We start from the raw sequence: 25,070 nt of genomic DNA, 5'->3' as shown, positions 1-25,070 counted from the left end.
GTGCATAATAAATCTACTTCATCCTTAAAAATAAAAAATAAAAAATAAATAAATATAGAAAAAAAAACTTCAGGAAAGTGGGCAATTTGATATCTGAATTTTCATGTTATAAATCATGTTTACCTTGTTGGCTGTTCTCACAAAAAAAAAAAAAAAAAAAAAAAAGAAAAGAAAAAAGTGAGTCACAATCTTTCAACTGAACTAAAAAGTCGACTAGATTCTAAGAGTTCAGGCATTTTGAAATCTGAATTTAGGGATCATCTGTTCAAGAACATGTCAACAATATTGGGATTTTGGAGTCTGTTCTCATTGACTGAACTGAACTGAGCTGAACTGAAATGAATATTTTATAAGAGAAGGAAATTAGGAGCTGAACTGAATTGAATTTCATTGTATGAGAACAGACCCTAAGACGATAATTAATTCATGCCTAGCTTCATGTTTTAGAAATATACCAGAAATCGTTTAGAGTATTCTACCCAAATTTTAAACAACCTTCCCAAAAATTTACATCTACCCTATTCGACCTCTTCACCGGAGACATTAATAGATAAAACTTCAACATAAAGCATCAAATATTGAACACAAGTCTACAATCTAATCTTGCAAGCATTTACACATATTATTCAGCCTTGACGTAAATAAAAGAAAACAACCATTTGTTCCACTTCATATCGCACTTTTCTACACAGCAGATTTCCCAAAATTACTAGTTAGAGCTCCAACACTTCTACTGCAAAGGGGAGTAATTATTTTTAAACCATTTAAACTCTCTATTATCAGTATATAAGACATTAAAGCCTTAAGCCTTTCCTGGGCAAAGAAAGATAAGATGATTAAGGTCCAATGAATGCCATGTTTGCTTTTTCGGGAGCTTGAAAGTGAACAATATTCCAACAGAACACAATCATGTAATTCAAAGAGGACAGACAAAAGCAGCGAGAGAAGCAGAAAAAAGAACTAACATCCCGCGCTAAGTTACTAGAGAACATACTCTGAACATACCAAGAAGTTAATAAATTATTCCATCTCAAGAATCAACGGTAGAAACCATTTGCCAAACCCCATCGACAGCCTCATTCCATAATGTCACATTGTTGTTACCATCTGCAACAGCCAAGATGTTGCCCGTTAGGGACCACGACACCCTCCAGGCTGGGGTCTTGAAATCATTCAAGACCTTGCCCTCCCACTGATCACCATCCCTTGCGACTGTCCATATAATCACCATCCCATCTTGTGATGCACTTGCAATGGTGGATTTTGGGAGCCCTAGATTTGGTGCCCAAGCAACGTCCCTAACCCAATCAGTGTGCATTTGGAGAGCTGGGAAGCAATCCATCTTCCAAATCCCATTATTGAGTTTCCAAATCTTCACCGTATTGTCACAACCTCCTGAACAGAGTTTTTGGACAGGATCATGTACTCCAGATGCTACAAGAGCACCAGGAGCAGTGGCGGGTGCCCAAGAAACAGAGGTCACTCCATTTGGATGAGCTTGGTCTATCTTATTTGAATCCCAACCACCGTCAGACCTCATAGTGTAGACCATAATATTCCCATCTGATGATCCGCTAGCAAGACAAAGTCCAAGCTCATGAGGCGCCCATGAGATTGAATTAACTGAGGTTTTGTGATCATCAAAGACATGAGCTTGTGACCATTCATTCTGATTACCTTCCTTCCAGATTATGACCTTCCCATCATAAGAACATGAAGCTAGGATCGACCCAAACTTAGGATGAGCCCAAGCAACCTGCCAAACTGGGCCTTGGTGACCACTGAGGGTAGCAAGGTGCTGGTGGGAATTGTTGCTCACCCCAATTATCTTGATTGTGTGGTCAGATGATGCTGTGGCTATACGTTTTCCATAGTAATCCATTTGAAAATCATGTACTGTATCTTGGTGACCAGTCTCAATCTTCTGTATTCCCATGGTTTCTCACTGACACGAAAAACCCTTTTTTCTGTGACAAATTGACGATGCAGTTGTCAATGATTGGGAATCCATAAATGAAGAAACGAGTTGAAATCACAATTGAAACATCTGTCTATAAAACCATGAAAGGATGCTAATTTCCACAATTACTTTAAAAAAGAAAGAATCATAAAGCAGTCAATCGGCCAGCCTATTTAAATCTGAACTCTATTGCTCTTAGCAATTACTGCATGAAAATGTCAATGAATTTTGAATTGGTAAGATCAAAAGATAACCTGAAGCAAATTACTCATAAATGGCTAATATAGCAAGGAAAAAAAAAATACTCTTCTGAAATATTCACCCTTATTCTCGTCTCCTTCCAATGCTCAACTATACAATTACTAACTTCTTTCTCTCTATTCAACAAGGCAGACTTCCCCCTCCCCCATATATTCTCCACAATGTTTGCCAGAGTCCATACATAAATGTAAGTATGTTACGGAGTAGTATATTGAAGAATCACTAACCATCAACCCACCATCATTCTCTTACGGTGTGTTTGGATAGAGAAAGGGGAAGGGGTGGCAGGGAAGGGGATAGGATGCGAGGGAAGCAAGATGAATTTCCTTCCAAATTTCTCTGTAGCTGGAGAGATCAATTTCTTACAAATTAAACCCTCCATTTCTTCCCTCCAATTCCCTCTCTTCCTCAATTGTTATCCAAATGAAAAATAATCTATCCCTTCCTTTCCCTCTATTTTCTTTAATCTAGTATGTCAGCCGACACCTTCAACAAGTTAACAGGGCTAATACCTCTCCGTCCCTCGTCTATTATCAATGCCATATTTATTTCAGCTATTCTGGTTTCACGGTCATCACAGAAGTCGAGCCACCCCCCAATCTCCCATACCATGCAATGTACAATATCCATACTCTCTAAATTACGAGTTTTCGTAACAGGAATTCCTAATTTTATTTGCTTAAATCCTCCCCCTAACCCCCTCCCTTTTTGCTACATTAAGCACTGACAATTCCAACAAAAAACATGACCCAAGGGCCAAGTCATTTATCAATCTTCTTTTTACATTTATAAAGTTTCGATTCTTCCAAAAATCATCAATTTAAACCTTTAATGTCAGAAAATAACCCCAAAATAGATAAATTTAAAAAAAAAAAAAATCAAATTGTTACAGCTTGAATTTACAGCTCATAAGATAACGCAACAGATTAAAATTGAACGAGATTTACCAATGCGTATACTGCAAATTCATAAAATCGAAGCAGTATATCTTATATTGAATAATCAATTTATCTATAATCTGATCAAATCACAATTTTTTTTTCAAAAACGACGAGATCATAAACCCTAATTGAACTCTTCATAAAAGGAAATTTATATCATAGAATTGAAAAAATCAATCACAAAAGATCAAAAAATTGGAAATTATAAAAACTTAAATCGAGACGACATAGCATGAAAAAGATTAATTATAAATGCAGATAATTTAAGCCCAAATTAGCAAGCAGCAATCAATTTAAACAATGAAACAAACAGAAAAAGATGTGAATATAAGAAAGAAAAAATCAGATAAAGAAAGATAGAACGATAGAGATAAAGGGATGTGAGGAAAAACCTGGAAAAAAAGCTTCGAATTTTGATCTTCAATGGCGTTTTCTCAAGACTCGCGACAAATGTTGTAATATTGGTGGAAACTTGTAACAGTCAACTCTCGATTTTTATTTTACAAATATATACGTACTTGGGGTGTTCATAAATCGGTCCAGACTGAAAAATGGACTGGATCACCTCGGATCGGATCGAATTAATCGATCCGGTCTTCGGGTCTAGAAATTTATTTTTTCGGTCTTTGGTCTAGTTCATTTCAAAACCCTATAAAAACGAGTTAGGTATAAAACTAGGGTTTAACCTTTTTATTTTTTTTTCATCTTTTGGGACCTCATGGGTAGAATTTGGCCAAAAAATTATCCCTTGAGTTAAATAAGTTACTCCCTTGGGTTAAATAAGTTAGTCCCCTAAAAATGATTAGAAAGAAAATAAATCCCCTCTAAGATGTTAGTCCCCTCATAAATGAGAAATGCTTGTGCAGGTTAATTTTGCATCATAATTTCATATTACAACTTCAAATAGATTAATAACATTAGTGAAAGCATACTATTAAAATCAGGCAATCACAATTTCACGAATTTAAATCTTAATTTTTAACAAGAGCAATCATTGGATTTTGCTACGAATTAAACAATTTTTATTCCAAATTAAAATTTCAAATAACAATCAAAATAATAAACAAAAATGGGGCAAGATACAAAAACTACCAAACAAATCGCTAAGTGCAACCAAATTCATGTATACAAACTGAATTAAGATCAAACTTACCAATGATGGAGTGAGAATTTTTAGCAGATCGACAAAATCGTAGCCGAAAGTGTCATCTGACTTGTGAGATTTTCTAATCAGTTTGAAAGTCTTTTTTTTTTTTTTAAAAAAAAAGAAAAAAAAGAGTAACTAATTAGGATACAACCCTAGATTGAAAAATTAAATTTGGATGATGAGAAAAAGAAAGTAACGGGAAAAACTAGTCATGGCACATATGTAAAGTTTGCCACGGGAGAAGAGTTACTCGTGGCACAAATGTAAAGTTTGCCATGGAAAAAGTACTATTCGTGGCACAAATATAAAGTTTGCCACAGGAAAATAAATTCCCATGGTATAAATCTTCTTAAATTCGTTTTTACCCTGACTAGATGAAATTAATTATGCCATAAATTTTTAATTCTCGTGGCATAATTCGTGGCATAAGTGATGATTTGTTGTAGTGACGGCTAGTTACAACAACTCTTTTTTTGCTTTTATTTTCATTGGCATATTTGGAATATACTTTTTTTCTTTGGATATGGCTGATAATTATTTATGAATAGATGACTATTACGGAGTAGTAATTTTGTGAAAAAGTTAATGAGGGGACTAACTTTTTTGGGTCAAATAGTCAATTAAGGGACTCGCTTTTCCTACGGTGAGTTAAAGATGGGTTAAATGACCATAAAGTTAACTAGAGGTCTCAAAAGGTGAAAAAAAAGTGGGAGGTCCCAAAAGGTGAAAAAATGAAAAGGTTAGACCCGAGGGTTTTATACTTAACTCTATAAAAACCGGTCTTGGACTTGATCGATTTTTTTATTTAAAATATATGTGAAAAATAAAATAATGGTTAATATTATCCTTAATAAGCTTAGAAAACTTTAAATTTATGAGCTTTTTTGTACTACAGATACAAAAAAAAAGACGTTAAAGTGTAGATTTTTCTTTACTTTTTTCGTGTTTTCCATAAAAGTATTAAAAAATTAGAATTCTTTTTTTAAAAATTCTTATATCGGTCCAAAGCGGTCCAGTTCGGGTTTTGGACTGATTCTTTCGATTCGATCCGGGTTTGGTCCTAGCTTAATCGATCCGATCTTCGGTTCTTAAAATTCTAACTTTCGATCTGGTCCGGTTTGGTCTTGGACTGATGAACAACCCTATATGTAGTATTTCATTTTCCACGTGGTACAATGATTTTCTTCATTCTAATTGCATCAAATGAATTTTTTATGGTTCACAATTTCATAAATAACACCCCTTTATTGAAATTAATACTCCGGAGTATAAAATAGAGGTTGTATCAGAAAACTAGTGTATGGTCTGGTTGTTGCACACTTGCACTGGCAAGTGATTACGTACTCTGTAGTCTGTAAAGCATATTACCGTAAAAAAAAGATTTAAAGAGAATAACTCTTTATTGTCTTGGAATTGCTAAAACTATTCCAATTTATATACTGTCTTCTTTTTATTTTTTGTTTTTTTTTGTTTTTATTTTTTTATTTTTTTGTGCTTACTTAAGACATTAATTTTTATGTATATAGATAACATAAATTACAACTCCCTCTGTTCATAAAACTTACCCCATTTGATTCATCGTGGTCTCTAAAACACGTCTTAAAATGGTTTTATATCCATCCAATTTCATATGTGTAAAAAAATTATAAAAACTAGATATATTAATAAAATATACAATTAGACGAATTTAACTAGATCCAACACGAGTGTATTATCTCTTATAGATTAAGAGTATTTAATGGTTTAAATAATTAAAGTTTGACTATATTTTTAAATGGGGCAAAAAATTATGAATAGAGGGACTATTGGCTAAAAGAAAAGGTTTTTTTTTTTTTTTTTTTTTTTTTTTTTTTTTTTTTTTTTTTTTTTTTGGTATCACTCCCTCATTTTCATAATAAATTTCTCACTTTTACACTACTCCATCTAGAATGATAAAAAATAAAGGGGGAGAAAGATAGAGAAATACTATGGTGTAACTTCTTTACCTTTTCATAATTTTTTTATACTACCATATTTTGTGATAGTTTTTTAAGTCAAATGGTACAAAAATATAAGGGACTAATGGAGTAACGGGTTAGCCGGTATTGATTTATGAACAAACAATAACAAATTTGTGAGCCAAAATTGAAATTTATATATTATATAATCAGTATACAATTTCACATTACACAATGCAATACTACCAAATCATACTACGTAGTATATATTGGGAAATATATACACATACTTTTATATTTCCCCATACATAAAAATATTTATCTAGCTAGTTAATCTCACATGATTCTCATATTTACAACTTTCTCTTCAAGATGTATATGAAGGCAAATAATAGTTAACAATTTTTATTTTTTTGGTTTATACATGTACTGACTACTCTAAGCTCTCTACCTCATTTGGAAGTTGAGTGTCCTAATGCAGTAAGCGTACAAGAAGGCGAAAAACACCGTGAATCCAACCAAAACCACAGCTACTGGACCCATAAAATCAGGCTCATACCCGAAATGTATTTGAATGTAATCTTTAATCATTGGATCGGGTGTCATCCCGGTGCCTTGGATCGTTTGTGTTAGATCACCATATTGTGACACGATCAACCCGTAAACTGTCCATGCCACTGGGCAGATCCAGTAGTACCATACCCACCATTTTGGTATTTTCTGAAATACACAACAAAAACATACAAATATTTAGTTTCCAATATATGTAATCTGTTATGCTGATGTTTGAAAATAGGAAGCTGGTAAAGGACTTACTGGTCTAGGAATGAAGAAGCCGGAAAAGAGGTTGAAGAGCGCGTAGAAAGCAGCAGCAAACACGGAAGCAACTTGGTGATTTGGTGTTAGGGACACGGTCATCATACCGTAGTAGGTGAAGTAAAGGAAGGAGAACAATGTGATAAAGAAGAACCAGAAGAACTTTCCTGCAGTCCATTGGAAACTCACCATAGCATACACTATGATTGAGTAGTACGCCGCTTGCACGAATATGTAAGGTATTTCAACAACAACCTGTAAGAACAAAAATAAGTTCATGTTACAATATATACATCCTAAATGTACAAATTCAAATTATAACATTATGTTAAGTCATCACAAGTATGCTGAACTTTGCGCTTACCTGTGAAATGGCGTATGGCAATGCAGAGTACATTCCTGCAGCTCTTTCTCTATAGAAGACTGTTCTCTCAACAGCCACCACAGGCTGTACTGTTCCACAGTTACAGATTCCAACGAAGAGTACAGCAGCATACATAGCTCCGATGACTATGGTTAGATTATTCGCGTTGTCCCTGTCAATTTAAGTCGTAAAAATTGTTAATAAACTAGTCACTTATACTTGTTTTTTTTCTATCTGGAATTAGTAGTCACATATTGTAAATGGCATGTGTTGATGAGATAGCGCGACTACTAATTCTGAATTGAGGGTGTATAGAAAAAGTTGAGACATGGTTCGGATGAAAAATAATACTTACAATTTAGTTCCAACTCTCCAAAAGATAGCTCCAACAATAAGAGCAGCAGCCAAGGTGAAGAAGTATCTGACAAGATTATAGCTAGGACTTCTCCAATAAGTCATCCATTGCTTCCACAGGCAAGATTTGAATTGGCCCCATAACGATTGAGCAAATTCAGTCGAAAAGTACAAGTCTTTTGCTCCTGCTGGTGGTACACTTAGCTCCTTTACCAGTGCCTTGTTTCGTCTGCTCAACAGTTATGAACACATAGTTAATACATGTAAATGGTAAAATCAGTATCATGTTAATGTAATATGGAAAGCGAATTTGATCAACTTACTGGTAAAGTGATGATGACTTATAATACTCAGCAAAGTCCATTTCTAGCCTCACTTCAGCTGCAATAGAGCTGACTTCTAACATCCATGTTGCAGGGTTGTACTTCTCCTTGATTTTTGGGACTCCGGGAATTGACTGAAATGATTTCATAAATTTTTACTAGTTAGATAATGTATTAACTCTATATATGTACAAGGTGTTGAAAACTAAACCATTATTACCTCAAAATACTCGATGACTTTGTGTGAGTTTCGGCCTAATGGCCCAGAGTAGATAACTTGTCCTCCTCTTTTCATCAAAAGAAGCTGGAAAACATAACCATTGTACATTATTAAAGATGAAAGTGAAATAAAACCAAATAAATTTTTCTTTAAAAAGAGTGTTAAGTACCTCATCAAAAGCTTCAAAGATATCAATACTAGGTTGATGGATTGTACAAACAACAGTTCTTCCTGTATCGACAGTGTTTCTTACTGTCCTCATCACAATGGCTGCAGCCCTTGCATCAAGACCTGAAGTTGGCTCATCCATAAAGATGATTGAGGGATTAGCAACAAGCTCAACTGCAATGGTGAGCCTCTTCCTTTGTTCTGTTGATAATCCTGTTATTCCTGGTAACCCTACTATTGCATCCTTAAGGCTGTCGAGCTCTACTAGTTCCATCACCTCGTCAACAAAAACCTAGCAGATAAAGGTAATAAAAGTCATTAGTTTCACATCACATGTACAAGGAAATGTCTTCATTAACAGGAAAAAATAGTGTTAAAGTTAGTATTAGTAAATAGTAAATATCATTTTTCGACTTTCAGTTCAGTAAAAATCAGGTGAAGATAACAAGGTCGTGTAGTAAAGTTTATCGGAAATAAGTTCTTACAAGTTTTTCTTCCTTGGAGACTTCTTTAGGGAGCCTGAGGAAAGCTGAGTATATCAAAGACTCTTTGACTGTTACTTGAGGAGAATGAATATCAGTTTGTTCACAATAACCAGAAACTCTAGCAAAAGTTTCTTGTTTTTTAGGGAAACCAGAGATTCTGACATCGCCTTCGATGTAACCTCCTGTCTTTCTTCCAGCAAGAACATCCATCAATGTTGTCTTTCCAGCTCCACTAACACCCATAAGAGCTGTTAGAATTCCTGGCCTAAATGCACCGGTCACTTCTCGAAGGAGTTGAAGCCTATCTTCTGGCACCCCTTGTTCCTTCATTTCCTAATATTGCCAAAAATTAAAGATAAAGAGTTTAGTAAACAATTTCCTGAAAAAATGCATTACATTGATCAACACAAGTACATGACAAAGAGTTCACTCACCGCAGGCATGTCAACAAAGTAGCTCACATCGTCGAAGGACATAGCAAGTGGAGTAAAAGGAAGAACCATGCCTCTCTTAGGAGCAACCCCATTTGTCACCTCAATAGAAGCATCATCATTTCTGCTAAATCCGTTAGGATTGGACCGACTCATTATTCTTTGAAGTGCCAACTCCCCTGTAAAAGTTTTTGAAACACAAAATGAATAACCAGATCTAGGCAATCGCGATACTTAACTTGAATGTAATATAGCTAATGGTCTTACTTGTATTGTTTCCATCAGCAGAGGATAAGTTTTTCTTATGCTTTTTAACCGAGTGCTCATCTTCCATATCATCTTCATCCTCTTTAGCGATTGTTGCTTGTGGCTTTCCAATAGCTATATACATAAAAGATAGCAACAATTTTAGCTAAAAAAAGAGTAAATTTTGCTTCATGTCATTTGAAAAACTCGAATGTACTTACGATTTAGGTAGGTAAGTGCAAGAGTGTAGATCAGATTCAAAACTACAATAAATCCGACAAGGCTAGCTGCTCCAATCCAATACCAATTTCTGTCTGTGAAGACACTGAAGTTCTTCAGCACTTGTACACCTAAAGGAGTTACACCATCTGATGCCTGCATATTATTTCAAAAAATGTCAAAATCTAAGTTTATATTCTAAGCTGTTTTAATGATAGTGTCATGTAATTGAATGGATGACATTAAAGTTGCAAAGAAATCTTACTGGCTTGTTCATCCAACGCGGAGCAAACATCTCATTAACAGCAAGAGCGTTGAATGCATATGATAAAGGTGACACCCAATATCCCCATTGCAACCAATTGGGTATTAAGGCTGATTGAAGATGTAAACACACAATCAATTTCTATTCCAATATATAAAGATTATGAATTCTAAGTAAATTCAGAGGAGTTAATATGAGAACTGACCTTTAGGAAGGATGAAACCTCCAAGCATGAACATAAGGAGGACACTCAGAGCTCCTCCGGTATTTGCAATGATCATAGTCCTACACAACCCGGCTGTAACACGAAACATTCCAGAAGCCATTTGTTGAATAAGGAACACCAATAGAAGTTGCTTGAAGTATCTGAAAAACAGAAGCAAATCATGTTAAAATAGACTGTTACATAATGTATATACTCCTCTATGAAAGTATTTGTTGAACTTTTATCATACCTGCTAGCTTCAGGTGCAAATCCAATGGAATAGTATGTCATAGAAGTCCAAACAATGGATTCAAAAATCGATATAGGAATACCGAGCAAGAAACTTGGTAAGGTGAAAGTCCAAGCAGGGTGAAGAAGAAGATCCCTATGCTTATAAAACACAGGAAGTCTTTGCATGATCATAGCCATTTCAGCAAAACCATTAAACATGTTAATAATCAGAGTGAAAATCAGGGCTCCCATGTATAGAGCTCCATCATTCTCATTCCTAGTATGCATCTTAGTTCTTATGAACACCGTTGATGTAATGATCGCGATAATCATGATTTGTATAGCCTTGAAAATGTACACAAAAGGGTTCCTCTTAATAAGCAACCATTCCTTGTCAAAAGATGCCTTGAGAAGTTCTTTGTATGGGACAGAGTATTTTTTGTATACTAGAGCTGCCTTGTGAGATTGGGCCTTGTCATATGGGACCGAAAGCTCGTTATCTTGCCTTAGCCCAACATGGAAACGCTTGAATCGGGTCACAAATTCTGATACCGGTATGTACCTATAAGGCTTGCTTGTGTCGGCCCAATATTGTTCCTGATCCTTTTTCGAAGTAACCTGTAAACACCATTTGTCACACGTGGTTTAGTATTATTCGCAACACTTTGACTTTCACGTCTGACAATACATAACTTTGACCATTAATTTATGTAGGCAGGGGTTTATATATTTTACCTCTTGGAGGAAATCGGCGGTACCCTTACGTCCGGGGCAACGAAACCCACAACTTTCAAAGAACTCAACAACATGTTCTCTAGGGCCTTGGTATACAATTTGGCCTTCAGACAATAAGATTATATCATCAAAGAGGTCAAAAGTTTCAGGAGCAGGTTGAAGTAGTGACACTAAAATGGTTGCATCAGATAAATGGGCTATTTGTTGCAAACACTTTACTATTTGAAAAGTGGTAGAACTATCCAGCCCAGTTGATATTTCATCCATGAACAATGCCTTTGTTGGGCCCACTATCATTTCACCTGCCATTTTCAAATACAGGACAAAAATACACGAGTTTGTTAAGTGCTAATTCATTTAGAATGAACACGGTCCATTTATATAACTGTTATATAAAATATTTTAAATTTGTTGAGATTAATATAGGGTTACCATCAACGGTGAATATGTAACTATGTAATATGGTATAAACTTTAATTATTTATTGTGAATATAGTGTCGGGGTACAATCAAAGAAAAATCGTCAATTATTGTTGTCACAACATCACATATATTGGTGTTGTTTTCATCAACTGACACAATGTTGCAATTGTTGATCAATATACATCATTGATCAATATCAAAACCACACAAATAAATTCTTCTAGGCTATGCTTTTATCTTTATTGAAAGACTAAGGTTAAGTTAGCATTGAATCAATTAATCAATGGAGGAAGAACAAACATAAAATAAATTCCACGTTGAAAATGATAAAGGATAAAATAGTATAGTAACTACTAACTAGTCATTTAGTCAATATTATTCATAAATACTAAATAGATGTGAATTTACGAAAATGACCTGTGGTGACACGTTTCTTTTGTCCACCAGAGATACCACGTAGCATGTCATCACCAACAAGAGTGTCTCGGCATATATCTAGTCCCAGAATCTGTCCCATAAAATATTATGTCATGCAATGATATGAAAAATAACATATTAACAAAATATTTCAAGTATAAATTTATAACTAGATAAGACCATCTTTATTCATGTTGTTTAATCTCATATCTTGACCTACCATTCTAACAAAATTACAACACTTGTTCACTACCATAAATATTGTGTGGCAGTGTGTTACATAAGATACTCTCAGAGTCAATATATTACGGTATGAATGCATTTGGGTGTAAGATGAAGGTGCTCATTTTATAATCATACTCATATCATTAATTTCTGACATATATGGATTGATATTAAATAGACAAAGCTACCCCAAGAAAGAAGTAAAGCACCTAATATTGGGATAATGTACGTTAATCGTTATGAATGGAAAAATTGTATTCCGAAGGTTTATAAAAGATTATATGTCGGCTTTCCATTAATGTAGGTTGAGATGTTATCTATAATAATAATAATAATAATAATAATAATAATAAGTACTCCCTCTGTTTTAAATTACTCCGTAACATTTTGACTTTTTGCACTATTCACGCATCTCACTTTGACTATCTAATCTAGCTATTATATGAAAGCCAATGTAATTATGTACTCCGTAAGATGTTGTTGCCTGTTGGGTCTATTTTAATGTATATTTTATTAACAAAAATATTTTATAGCTAGTCAAACATGTACATCGGCAAGCGTATCCAGTCAAAATGTTATAAGTAAACGGGACAGAGGGAGTACTAGTATTATTATTATTACTATTACGTATTGTTCCTATTCTTCCTAATTTATTTTCTATGTGTCGGTTATGAAAAATAAATTTACAAAATTGTGGAGTTGAAGAGAGACGTTGGTTTGGTGGCTTCCACTTCAACTTGCATGAAAAAGAAGACGAAAAAGAGTGGTTCACCAACCCAAAAAGGAAATTCATACGACAATATCTCTAAATCTAATACAACTAGATAAAAGTATGACCACTGGCTTATAAAAATCCATATCTGTCCATAAGAATATAATTTAGTAGGTGAGAACCTACTTTTGATGATAAAGGTCAAATTTTTCATTATTTTGGTGCTGATTTTTTCAACCTTATTCTGGCTGCTGATTTAGAGGGGACCGTAGTCAATAAACTAAACACCAAATTCATAAATAAATGCAACTTTTATCGTGTTGATAGTGTAATTTAAACTTATTTTAACGCGAGATTTGATGATGCAACTTACCCTAAGGGTGTAGTCCACAATAAGATTACTTTCAACTCCTTCCATAGCAGTTGCCTGAAACAAATATTAAGCCATTATATTATTTTCGCATATACGGAGTGATAAAATAAATATCGATTAATGAATAAATTAAATTTGTATTCTCATTATTGATACGTATATTTTTATAAGTATGGAATTTACCTTCATGAAAAGATCAACTTCCGGATCAGGCTTAACACCATGTTCCTTTTCTCTCCTTGCAAGTTCAGATAGGAGCTCTGAATATAATAATTAAATTCACAATTAGAATATTTAAAATATTACGTATTAAATTAAAAAAGAAAAGTAATCAATTACATACTACTAAAAGCAAATCTAAAGACACACGTGTCAATGTATTATTAAAAAATTTCTCGCCAAAAATCAATCATCAATTACATACTACTAAAAGCGAATCTAAAGACACACGTGTCAATGTATTATTAAAAAATTTCCCGCCAAAAATACCTTCTAAAAAAATTATTGTTACTTAAGGAAAATAAAAAAATTATATCTAAATTATGACATAATTTGTTTTATATAAAATATAAATCTTTTCCTAAAAGATTAAACTATCCATTATAAGTTTAAAACTATTACATGTTTTTTAAATATTTTCTCTTGCATGCTTTATTTTTAATATACTCTATATTTTTTAATAATCAAGTCATTATATTAAAAAAATTATAATAAAATTGTCAAAATTATTTAACAACCGTGCATTGCACGGGATTTAACCTAATACATTTTAAAAAACGAAATAAAACGAAAGGAGTATTAGAATATTTACCATAACGAGAACCAACTCCTTGGCAACGAGCAGAAAAATCCAAAGTTTCTTTGACAGTCATAGATCCAATGTGGACATCATTTTGACTAATGTATGCTGATGTCTTTTGTGGTACAAATTCATCTAACCTATGTCCATTGTAACTCACTTCACCCTTTACCTGTTCATAAATCGTCACCAAACATACGAGTTATACGAGGTACATACATATATATACTAAATATACAAGTAAACGCCATGATTATTCGTATTGTTGGTCCGTTCAACAAAATTTTATATCAATACGTGCACTATAACTGTAACCGTAACCATAACCTTATAGTCGTAATCATAATGATATTATTAGAAACAAGTACCTTCAAAGAAGGGTCCAGTTTTCCAGCGAAAGCTAACAAGAGAGTTGTCTTTCCAGATGAAGGTGGGCCTAACAATAAACACATCCTGCAAAATAAAATCTACCATAAATTTTCAAACATAATTTAACAAACCTCTATGTTACTTATTTACTATGCCCAATTTTGTCAACACAAAAGTTGCCTTATTTTTGACATTTTTATCAAAGCAATAATAGTCACATGATTTACCATATCTTCATTTTGTCTTCTTCACACTTCTAAATTCACTGTACTATAATAGTGTACTTTATCATTTGGAAAACTTTTTTTTATCTTTCTAATCTTCTTTAATGTTTTTGTAACCGTCCTCCTATATGTGTACAAATATGTACACATATTGTACATCTACGACAGTGGGATACAATATGTGAAACACGTGTATGTTTTAATTTACACGTATCAGGTATCACATCATATGGAGATATATGTACACATTAATGTGCTTGTAATATGAAAGGAATATATTGTATTCGACTCATAAATATACCTTGATGGCTTAATAATGCCGGATATATCTTTAAGGATAGTGAGCTTTTTCCTTTCAGCCAGTCTAATACCAATTAAACCAAGGATTCCTTCAGCAAAATTACGAGCAGCATTTGGTAGGGTTGGAAGAGCTCTTGTACCGACATAACAATCCGCTTCTACCGTTAAATGCTCAAATCTTACTTCAACTGTTGGAAGTTGAATCCCAACTCTGTAATAATCATTAAGATAAGATTAATCATAATTAGAAAAATATAAAAATAAATAAAGTTGGTAAGATGACAAGTGTTAATTTGTTTAATTATATATTGGGGTGGGTATATATATAGAGAATATTTTTTTAAAAAAAAAGGTCCAACTTCTCTAAACATTGACACCAAAAAATTATTGATATCCGCAACTACAATTTAGATTCTTCAATTATAATCATTTACAAAAAAATCGTCTTTATATCAATTGAGATAAGAATTTTACTATTGATGAATCAAGGTTCAGTTAAAATTTCATTAATTAACTAATTCGAAAAAATATTGTAATTTTATGTAATTCTTACTCCTATTATTGATCACCTTGTATGCCCTTGCCTTAACAATAAAAAAGTTAGAATAACTTAAATATTAAATTTAGACGGAGGGAATATAATTTTTTTTAATTAAAAATCAAAAATAGTCAATTTTGAATGACTTGAGTCCACAATGTTGATATGATATAACCTTGACAAAAATAGATGACAAACAAAATAAAAAAAGACAAATGTTGAAGTTTCATGCTTTTAGATAGCTTTGAGAAAGCAAATTATTAACTAATTGATTGAAATGTATGCTCTTTTATTTTATTAAATTACAAATGCTTCACAAAAGTAGCAACCACCAACAATAATTAGTGAAAAAGATACACGGAAAAGCAATGTACAAAAGCTATACTATACAATGCGTAAGCAGGTTTCCTTGAACATGCATAAAAAATTTCATGCATTATAAGAAACACGAGTACAAATTTCTTGCAACTTGCTTAATTTTATAACAAATCCATTTTAACAACCACTAATGGTAGTCAATGACATAGGTCCACCAATTGTATTATTTACATTATTTTGTCATATTCTTTTATTCATTATTATCCATTTTGATTAATCATCTTTCACTTATACGAGAATTATATTCATTATCCCCTTTTCGAATTAGATTTTACATTGTTTCTTTCGTAATTAGTTACATAACACGGTTTCTGTAGATTTTTTTGTTGTGGTAGTTAAATCGTTATCGTAATATCTTTATTGTTTCAACCTTTGAAGAAATATGAATAACTAAACAAATTCCTCACTGACTCATCATTATCATATGAAAGGTGACAACTTTTTCGAAATATGAAAGGTGACAGCTTTTTCGAAATACGACTCATACTAACCTCATAACTAAAACATGAAGATCCTTTTGATCAACAAACAAGATTGTAACATACTCACAACCTCACATGCATACCTAACTAAAGAAAAAGGCTAAAGAACAATCATCAAACCATATTGATGTATTATTTTTCATGCTTATTAATAATCAATAAAACCATATAACATAATAATAATAGATTATAATTAAAAGAAAAAACTTACTTATCAATTCTGTCTTTAAGTTTTCTTAAGAACTTTTCATTATCTTCCTCAGCAACTCTGAACAATCTATCAATGAACTCAATTTTATCATTGACATCAAGCTTCCTAACATCAACTTCTTTATGAGAAATCTTACTTTGATTTTGACTTTCAGCATAAGATTTAAGGACGCTAGTCCTTAACCTATTATAAGTGGGAAGTTTTTCTAGGGCAGCCCATGTTAATGCTTCTTCATCTTCTTCATGTGCTCTTACACTACGCCGCGATTGGCTACTAAAAACATCCTCAACTCCCCAACTTGAGCTCATATTTCTGCTCAAATTTCTGCTCATATTTCTTCCCCAACCTCTACTATTTCCCTCCATTTTTTCAATTTTTTTTCAATTTATTTCTTGGGTAATTGAAGCTTAATGCCCTGTTTTGAAACAGGGGAAAAACAGGGGATTGTTTATTTTTATTTCATGTAATTTGACCCTATTATTTTTGTTTTTGGGTTACTTTGTTCTGGAAGATTTTCTTTAATGTGTAAGGATAATTTTGAGGGATATATATAGTAGAGTTAGGAATGGGAGTTGTTGGGGTTGTATTGTTTCTTGGAAGGACTTGGTCATTCTTTTTCATTAATTTAAGTGGTAAGTTGGAAAATTTAGTGGAAAGTTTAAATACCCTAAGTATGTTTTTATGACTAGTGATGATTAGTGCGCAAATTTGTCAATAATTGTAAAAATAAAAAATTGATCACCTTTTACACTTTTATTTTAGTATTATACGTATACGGTTATACTCTTATAACACGATGGTTAAATGAGGTTCAAAAATTTAATTTTATTGATGTTGAAAATTGAATTGGTCATAGGAATATGTATTACGGAAGTGTACTTTAAACTCGTAATACATTGATGTCGTGATTTTGATATTTTAATTGACACAAAATTCAAAGTATGAATTGTTTTTTATTGGATTAAAATGAATAGTGAGAATGACTCGTAATAAAGACAATACATACCCTAATTTACTTTTATTTCTAAGATGATGGACTAGTTTTTTAGGTTTGTAACAACTGTACAGTAGATTTTTGTTTTAGACAACCCTAAACACAAAGGGAAGAAAAAACTCCATACAGAATAATAATTTAAAATTATAAAATTATTCCTAACCATATTTTCTCTCAAGGAATTATATAAAGATAGCTTGTCATAACATAATTCAAAATTATAGAATCAATCCTAACCAAATTTTCCCTCGAGAACAGAAGAAATACACTGTTAATTCTGTTAAAATTAAGTGATAAATGATTATATGACCAAAAATACCCCCACCTATAAACTCTTCTTCCTCACAAAAGAAACCACAATTTAATTAAGGCCCACACACAGGTCATGCAAGAGGAGCCACACAACAGAGGTGAAACCTTATAGAGCCACGCAAGAGGAGTATTTTTTTTTTTTTTTTTTTAAGAAATCCATTTTATTCTCCAAAATTTGTCTTTTTTTTTTTTCTTTTAGAGAGGCAGAAAGCGTGAGATGAGAATCAATCCCAAAATCTCTTAAAATCGGAAGGGAAGTTTTAATCATATGAGCTACCCCTTACTTAAGCTATCTTTTAAGAATAATTTTTGTATATACACGATGTATAGTAATTTATTGTACATTGGGGGTCATTTTTATTAAATTTAAGGTCACTTTTATAATTTTTTTTGGTAAATTTTATTAATAAAGCATAAACACTTATTTATTTATAGAGGGTAACTTTAACTTATTTATAGAGGGTAACTTTATAACGATTGTACAATATTTTATTGTACATCGGATTTATTTAAAAGTTTGTCATTGTTTGAAGTTAGCATTTTCTTTTTAATCTTTTCTTTTTGAAAAAATTTAAAAAATAAATATACATCTATAATTTAAGATAATGTATTTTTAAAATAGTACTATATGCTACAAAAATGCAATACTGTTAGACATATGAGATTTTAGAGATATGGAAAAATATACAAATGTGATATACAATATTCATACAAAGTAGTATATTTTACGTATTATGATAGTAGGAAATATTGATGCATGTTATTCACAAAAGGCAGTCAAAGGAATGAGCGTAATTAGTATAAAAGTCAAAGGGGATCAAGTAAAAAAGAACGGAGGAAGTAGTATATTTTACATGTTGTGATATTAGGAAACATTGATGCATGTATTCAAATAATATCTCATTAATAATAACTATTGGTTAAATATGAAATTTTCAATGTTTCTAAATTCTAATGTTCATTTCTCTAATATATTCCCTCCAATTTATTTTAAATATGAAAGTATTTTATTGGGAAATTCTACATGGTAGCCTCCAAGTTTTTATTTTTCTACGTGGAAGACACACTTTTTTCCAACTCTCTCAAGTGACACTATGATTTTGCAAAAATTATATATAATGTCCTTTTTTTGGGTTTATGGCTAACTTTTATAATTAAAATGGTTAACCTTAGGTTTTTTGGTTTAAAAATTAATTAAATTATATTTTAAAATTAAAAAAATAAAAAAAAAAAGATTTTTTTTTAAAAAAAAACACCCCAAACCCACGACCACCCTCCCACCACCACGTCCACCCTCCCAGCACCCCAACCCCCATACACCACTGGCGCCCATAATCCCTTTTTACCGCGCCGGCGGCCCCGTCCCCCATCTTCACTGGCGCCCAGACTCCCCCTCCCCCAGCGCAATTAAATCACCCCCAACCCCCTCCCGTGTTTCCACTAAACCACCACCAACCCAGATCCCAAGAAACGGAGTAGTTGAAGGTAAGGGGGGTCGGAATTGGGAGGAAGAAGGGTAAGGGCGCCGGGATTGAGACGGAGAAGGAGTTTCGAGGGTGGAGGGATGGTTTTTCTGGGTTTTCGTGGGGGATGGAAAGGGGTTGGTGGTCCGATTCGTGGGGTAAGGAGGGGGTAGGGGACGCCGCGCTGGGGGAGGGGGAGTTTGGGCGCTAGTGGAGATGGGGGGCGGGGCCGCCGGCGCCGGCGCGGTAAAAAGGGATTATGGGCGCCGGTGGTGTTTGGGGGTTGGGGTGGTGGGAGGGTGGACGTGGTGGTGGGAGGGTGGTCGTGGGTTTAGGGTGTTTTTTTCTTAATTTTTTTTTTATTTTTTTTAATTTTAAAATATAATTTAATTAATTTTTAAACCAAAAAATCTAAGGTTAACCATTTTAATTATAAAAGTTAGCCATAAACCCAAAAAAAGGACACTATATATAATTTTGCAAAACCATAGTGTCACTTGAGAGAGTTGGAAAAAAGTGTGTCTTCCACGTAGAAAAATAAAAACTTGGAGACCACCATGTAGAATTTCCCTATTTTATTTATATATAAGTTTATTTTGTTGATAATGTTAAAGAAGAAAATATATTTCATTCTTTTTCCTTAGATCACTGATGATTTTACTTGTACTCCGTATTATTCAATAATATCCATGCCTCAAAACAAATTGCCATCATTTTTTTTGGGATTTTTGTACAAGTAAAGCCCTGTTCTCTTCACCTTAAAATAATAATATTAAGTAAAAATAATTTCAGTTCAGTAAAAATAAGTTCAGTTCAGTAAAATTAATTTCAGTTCAGTAAAATTAATTTCAGTTCAGTAAAAATAAGTTCAGTTCAGTAAAATTCAGTTTTCTTAAAGAAGATTTATAATAGAATATCAGTAAAAATAATTTCAGTTCAGTAAAAATAATTTAAGTTCAGTAAAAATAATTTCAGTTCAGTAAAATTAAGTTCAGTTTAGTAAAAATAAGTTTAGTTCAGTAAAAATAATTTCAGTTCAGCAAAATTAAGGTGAATCAAACAGGGTATTAAGTAAAATTAAGCTAACGAGCGCCCCGGGGCGTTAGATAAGGATAAATTATATTGGTTGAAATGGTATTAAGTTAGGAATTCATGACAAAATCACGCGTCATTCGGTGTAATTAATGTTAATTTTACTATAATATTTGCATTTTAATTCTCTTATCTAACGTCCCGAGGGCGCTCACTAGCTTTTGCCAAGTTATAATTAAAATTGTATTGAATTGATCATAACGTAACCAACAAGGTAGCCGACAATCAAAATGGTGAAGCAACAATGATTGGAAGAATAAATTTGAGTACTTGAATTGATGATCGACTTCCAATTAAACCTACTCCTTAAAATGAGACTATTTATCATTCACCTCCATATCAACCATACTACATTACTACCTAGGTTACTAGGTATAGTCTTCAAGACCCTCCAATTTTCCACTTTTTATGTATTCAATCTACTATACCTTATCACTTTTTAGAAAATAATGGTCGGAAGAACCTATGAGAGGTTTCGACTGGATAGGGTTCTCCCCTTACCAAAAAAAAAAAAAAAAATCAAGTTGTCATAGTATATACAAAGTATATATAGCATTACAAGTTACTTGTATGTTACAATCTAATGTTGACTACATTTTTCCCAAAAAATATATTTAGACATGTACTACAGATATTGCTAATTGTATATGTTGTTACTCCATATTTATCTCACGTTTAAGAGTTTGAAGTTATATTATTAATGTGTTGACCCTTATGAAGTTTTGATGATGATGTTAAGAATTGAGCAAACTTCCTTCTAATAAGGATTTTCTAGTGTTGTGATGTTTGCAGGTTCAGTAAGCAGTGGCTGAAGTAGGAACTGAGACAAAGGAACTTTAGAAGATCCATAAGGACAAGTAAAGACAGAAGAAGAGTTCCAGCAATGGAACTTCCCGAAGTTTCTCAACAGGAACTTCAAAACGGGTTGTAACAACCTGGTTCCAGTGTAATGATGGGGCAAGCCTCAATAACCAAGGATCAGTGCAAAGATCGAGATATCAACCGAAAAAGATGGACTTCATAACTTATAGTTGTATAAAAGATAAGTTTGTTTTTGTAGGTTGATGTAAGCATATTAATGGTTGTTATGCATGGAACTAATTAGAAATCAGATAAAGCTTGGCAAGCTGATTAATTCGTAAAAGATAACTTTAGTTTTATGAAAAAGTACTTAATTGATTTTATCTTATAAAATCTTATTTAACTTGGTTTTATCTTTTTCATAAAATTCTATCTTTTAGTTAAAACGAATTTGATAAAATTGGTTTTTAGATAAAGCGAAATTAAATCTGTTTTGATTTCGATTTAAAGAAGATAAGATCAGATTTCTGTTTGATTTATCTTGTTTGCGAAAATCCTAGTTTGTGTAGCTGAGAAACTCCTATAATATAGAAGTACTTCAGCTTAGCAAAATGAGAGTTTTAAGCGTGAAAACCACTTAGTGCTTAAGAGTAAGTTTGCCAAAGGTTAAAGCTTTATCATTTTGATTTCGGGTTTCATGTGTAGCTTTCCATTTATGTGTTAGAGTGTATCTTTGTGTTGTAATTGGTTTTGGGGTGAGATTGTGAATTCTCTTAAATTCACGCTTGTGTATGAGTTTGAATTCTCTAAAATTCGAGTGGTAGCTGTGAGTGCACAGTGAGTGAAAGGAACCTGAGAGATGTCTTGGGTCACCTAGGAAGTGTCCTGGGTAAAGGGAGAAAAGGGTCCTAGGAGGTGTCTTAGGTCTGGTAGGAGGTGTCCTATCATATAGTCAAGTGTCCGTGGTGGAACTTGCAAAGCAAAGGTCTGTGTAATAGGTTGTACTAGGAGAGTTGCCTATTATAGTGGAATTTGTTTATAAGTCCCAATAGGGCCGAGGTTTTACTTCCAGTTAGGCACTAGATGGTTTCCTCGTAAAACTTGCTGTGTGCTTTAAGTTCCTTTACGTTTTAATTGTTTATTTCCGCGATTGGAACCTACTATTATTCACCCCCCTCTCGTAGTAGTTCATCTAAACTAACATAATGTGAAATGATTTATAAGGTACGTAATGTAATTAACTTGAAGAGTTTGAAGTTATATTAGTAATTTTTTTTCCCTAATAATAGAAGTAATTCAAAGCTTTTTACTAAAGCCGCTACTACAAAGTATTTTAAAATGTTTAAATCAGCTATAATTTTCCTTTACATTGTATATTCTATTGTATCTTATACATATGTGGCAATATTTAGCAAATGTTTTTCAATAATTGATAAATTTCAGTAAAGATATATAATTTAATTATTTTAATCATAGTTTGTCTTAATAATAATAGGAGTATAACTTACGTACTCATGTATCAGTCGATATTATTTATATTAAAATTAATTAATACAATAACCCTAATGATTTACTGCTCTAAACTCTATTGACTACGTGTAAATTTAAATATATTCCAACTAATTTTAATTCTATCAAATCAGTATAGTCTTACAAATTAAATGAACCAAATATATTCCTAACAAGAAATTATTTTGCATTCCTTATACATCTGATCTGCTGTATTCTTATACATGCATTGACGATAATATGGAATAATTTTTCATAATTATTGGAAAACATTTTAGAAAATCAAAATTCAACAACACAATATCAAACATGTACAAAGATACGAGTAACATATAATCTATTATGTTTAAATAATTATATAAAGGGTCTTCCTGTTTTACCTAAAATTAACTAAAATCCAAATAATGTAACAAACACCCCATAATTTGTATTTAAAGTATTGAGTTATATTGATGATTAATTAATCAATAATATTAGAATGAAAATGCATCAACTAAAAATAATAATAGGCCAACCAACAATTTGTTCAAAAATGTACGGCTCTCAAAAGTGTGAAACTTTGCCAGGTTGCCTATTCGAAGCTGCTTCGTTGTCTCCTTATTATGTGCTATTCTATTCGTATCTTGTCTCCATATCTACTCACTTTTTTTTAACCATCTTTTTTATCACCAAAGTTGATACGCTCACCAAAGTTTTACACGTTTATTTTTAATTTTCTATAATTTTAAATTTATTTATTTATATATTAACTTGTTTGTTTTTGGCTGCTTCGTGTACATGAAAATAACACTAATTTATTTATTATTATCATATTTTTCATAAAAAAAGGAAAATTTTTAAATTACCACCCAACAAAATATCCATTTTCTAAATAACCACCCGTTTAATTTTTTATTTTATTTTACCACCCTTTAAATTAAAAAACTACTCAGATTACTACCCATTTCAAAATTCAAGTGGATTTTTCTTATGTGGACCCCACCCAACGACTCTTAGTGGTCATAGGAAGAAGATGATCAGTAGTAGTGGCAATTCAGACAGCATACACTTGGTTTTTTTTAGTTGTTTTCTTTTGGTTTTAGGTTGTCTTGTACTTAATAAATTGGTTTAAGGGGGAGGTGGAGTGAAGACATGGCTGATTATAATGCTTAAGATATAGCCGTTACTAGCCATTGGGTGGGTCCTCATAATAGTATTCCATCGGAATTTTAAAATGGGTGGTAATCTGAGTAGTTTTTTAATTTAAGGGGTGATAAAATAAAATAAAAAATTAAACGGGTGATTATTTTGAAAATAAATACAGTTTTGGGTGGTTATTTAAAAGTTTTCCAAAAAAAAAACAAATTTTTAATTAGAATGTTGTCTCTTCTTACCTTAGTTTTATACAAATAGTATTGTGATTTAATTTTTCACTGTCATATTTAGGGTCTGTCCTCTTCACTTTATTTTCAGTTCAATTCGACTCCAATCACTTCAATTCAGTTTCTAATTTGTTTTTCTCATAAAATATTCAGTTCATTTAGTTTAGTCCATTTCAGCTCCAATCATTTCAGTCCAATTCAGTAATTCAGAACATGCTCTTAGAGGATGTCTAGAACATATAAGAACAAGGTCGTATTAACTATTAAGCATTTATACATCAACAGTATAAACTCTCTTTGCCCATATTACTTTGTACTTGTCATATTTAGGGGATGAAAAAAAGGAACAATATTTTTGTGATGCTCCTAGCCTCCTGTTCCTTGTAGATTAATACTTTCTCTTTGGGTTTAAAAAAAAAAAAAAAAAAAAAACTTTCTCTGTTCTTTTATTTTGCTTGCTAATACAAAAGTTTAAGGATCAATAATTTTAGGGCTTGTTTGACATTGTTTTTTGTTTTCAGTTTTCAGTTTTTTTGAAAACAAAAAACCAAAAACAGAAAACAAGAAAAATGTGTTTTTACTTTTCTGTTGTCGGTTTTCAAAATTAGCATGATTTTAATAAGTTTGACTAATTTTTTATTCACCATATGACATATATCATACACTTTTAAAGTACGAAAAACCAAAAAACTGAAAACCGCAACAATGCCAAACGAACCCTTAATTCTTCATTAGTAAAAAGATATGGGTTTTGCAATTCTAGTATCTCACAATAATAT

General features: G+C 32.4%; 2 protein-coding genes across 2 annotated transcripts; both read right to left on the bottom strand.

Annotated features, from left to right (window-relative positions):
• Positions 1-836: 836 nt before the first annotated feature.
• On the bottom strand, positions 837-3,676 carry LOC110715593 (protein transport protein SEC13 homolog B-like). Its single transcript, XM_021894184.1, has 2 exons — positions 3,555-3,676; positions 837-1,967 (listed from the first exon to the last, which is right to left on the bottom strand). The coding sequence occupies exon 2, from the start codon at positions 1,934-1,936 to the stop codon at positions 1,031-1,033; it is 906 nt and encodes a 301-aa protein (XP_021749876.1). The 5' UTR covers positions 1,937-1,967; positions 3,555-3,676; the 3' UTR covers positions 837-1,030.
• A 2,743-nt stretch (positions 3,677-6,419) lies between these two features.
• LOC110715592 (ABC transporter G family member 35-like) lies at positions 6,420-17,386 on the bottom strand. Its single transcript, XM_021894183.1, has 22 exons — positions 16,760-17,386; positions 15,152-15,361; positions 14,626-14,710; positions 14,270-14,429; positions 13,642-13,718; positions 13,459-13,512; positions 12,149-12,239; positions 11,309-11,610; positions 10,593-11,191; positions 10,343-10,503; positions 10,138-10,247; positions 9,875-10,028; positions 9,675-9,788; positions 9,411-9,586; positions 8,977-9,309; positions 8,493-8,783; positions 8,324-8,407; positions 8,104-8,237; positions 7,782-8,009; positions 7,427-7,598; positions 7,063-7,317; positions 6,420-6,966 (listed from the first exon to the last, which is right to left on the bottom strand). Exons 1-22 carry the CDS (start codon positions 17,122-17,124, stop codon positions 6,694-6,696), a joined length of 4,428 nt encoding a protein of 1,475 aa, XP_021749875.1. The 5' UTR covers positions 17,125-17,386; the 3' UTR covers positions 6,420-6,693.
• Between the last annotated feature and the right edge of the window lie 7,684 nt (positions 17,387-25,070).

Source organism: Chenopodium quinoa, unplaced genomic scaffold (genome assembly GCF_001683475.1).
Source record: "Chenopodium quinoa cultivar QQ74 unplaced genomic scaffold, ASM168347v1, whole genome shotgun sequence".
NCBI classification, from domain to species: domain Eukaryota; kingdom Viridiplantae; phylum Streptophyta; class Magnoliopsida; order Caryophyllales; family Amaranthaceae; genus Chenopodium; species Chenopodium quinoa.
This window is presented reverse-complemented; position numbering and strand designations above follow the sequence as displayed.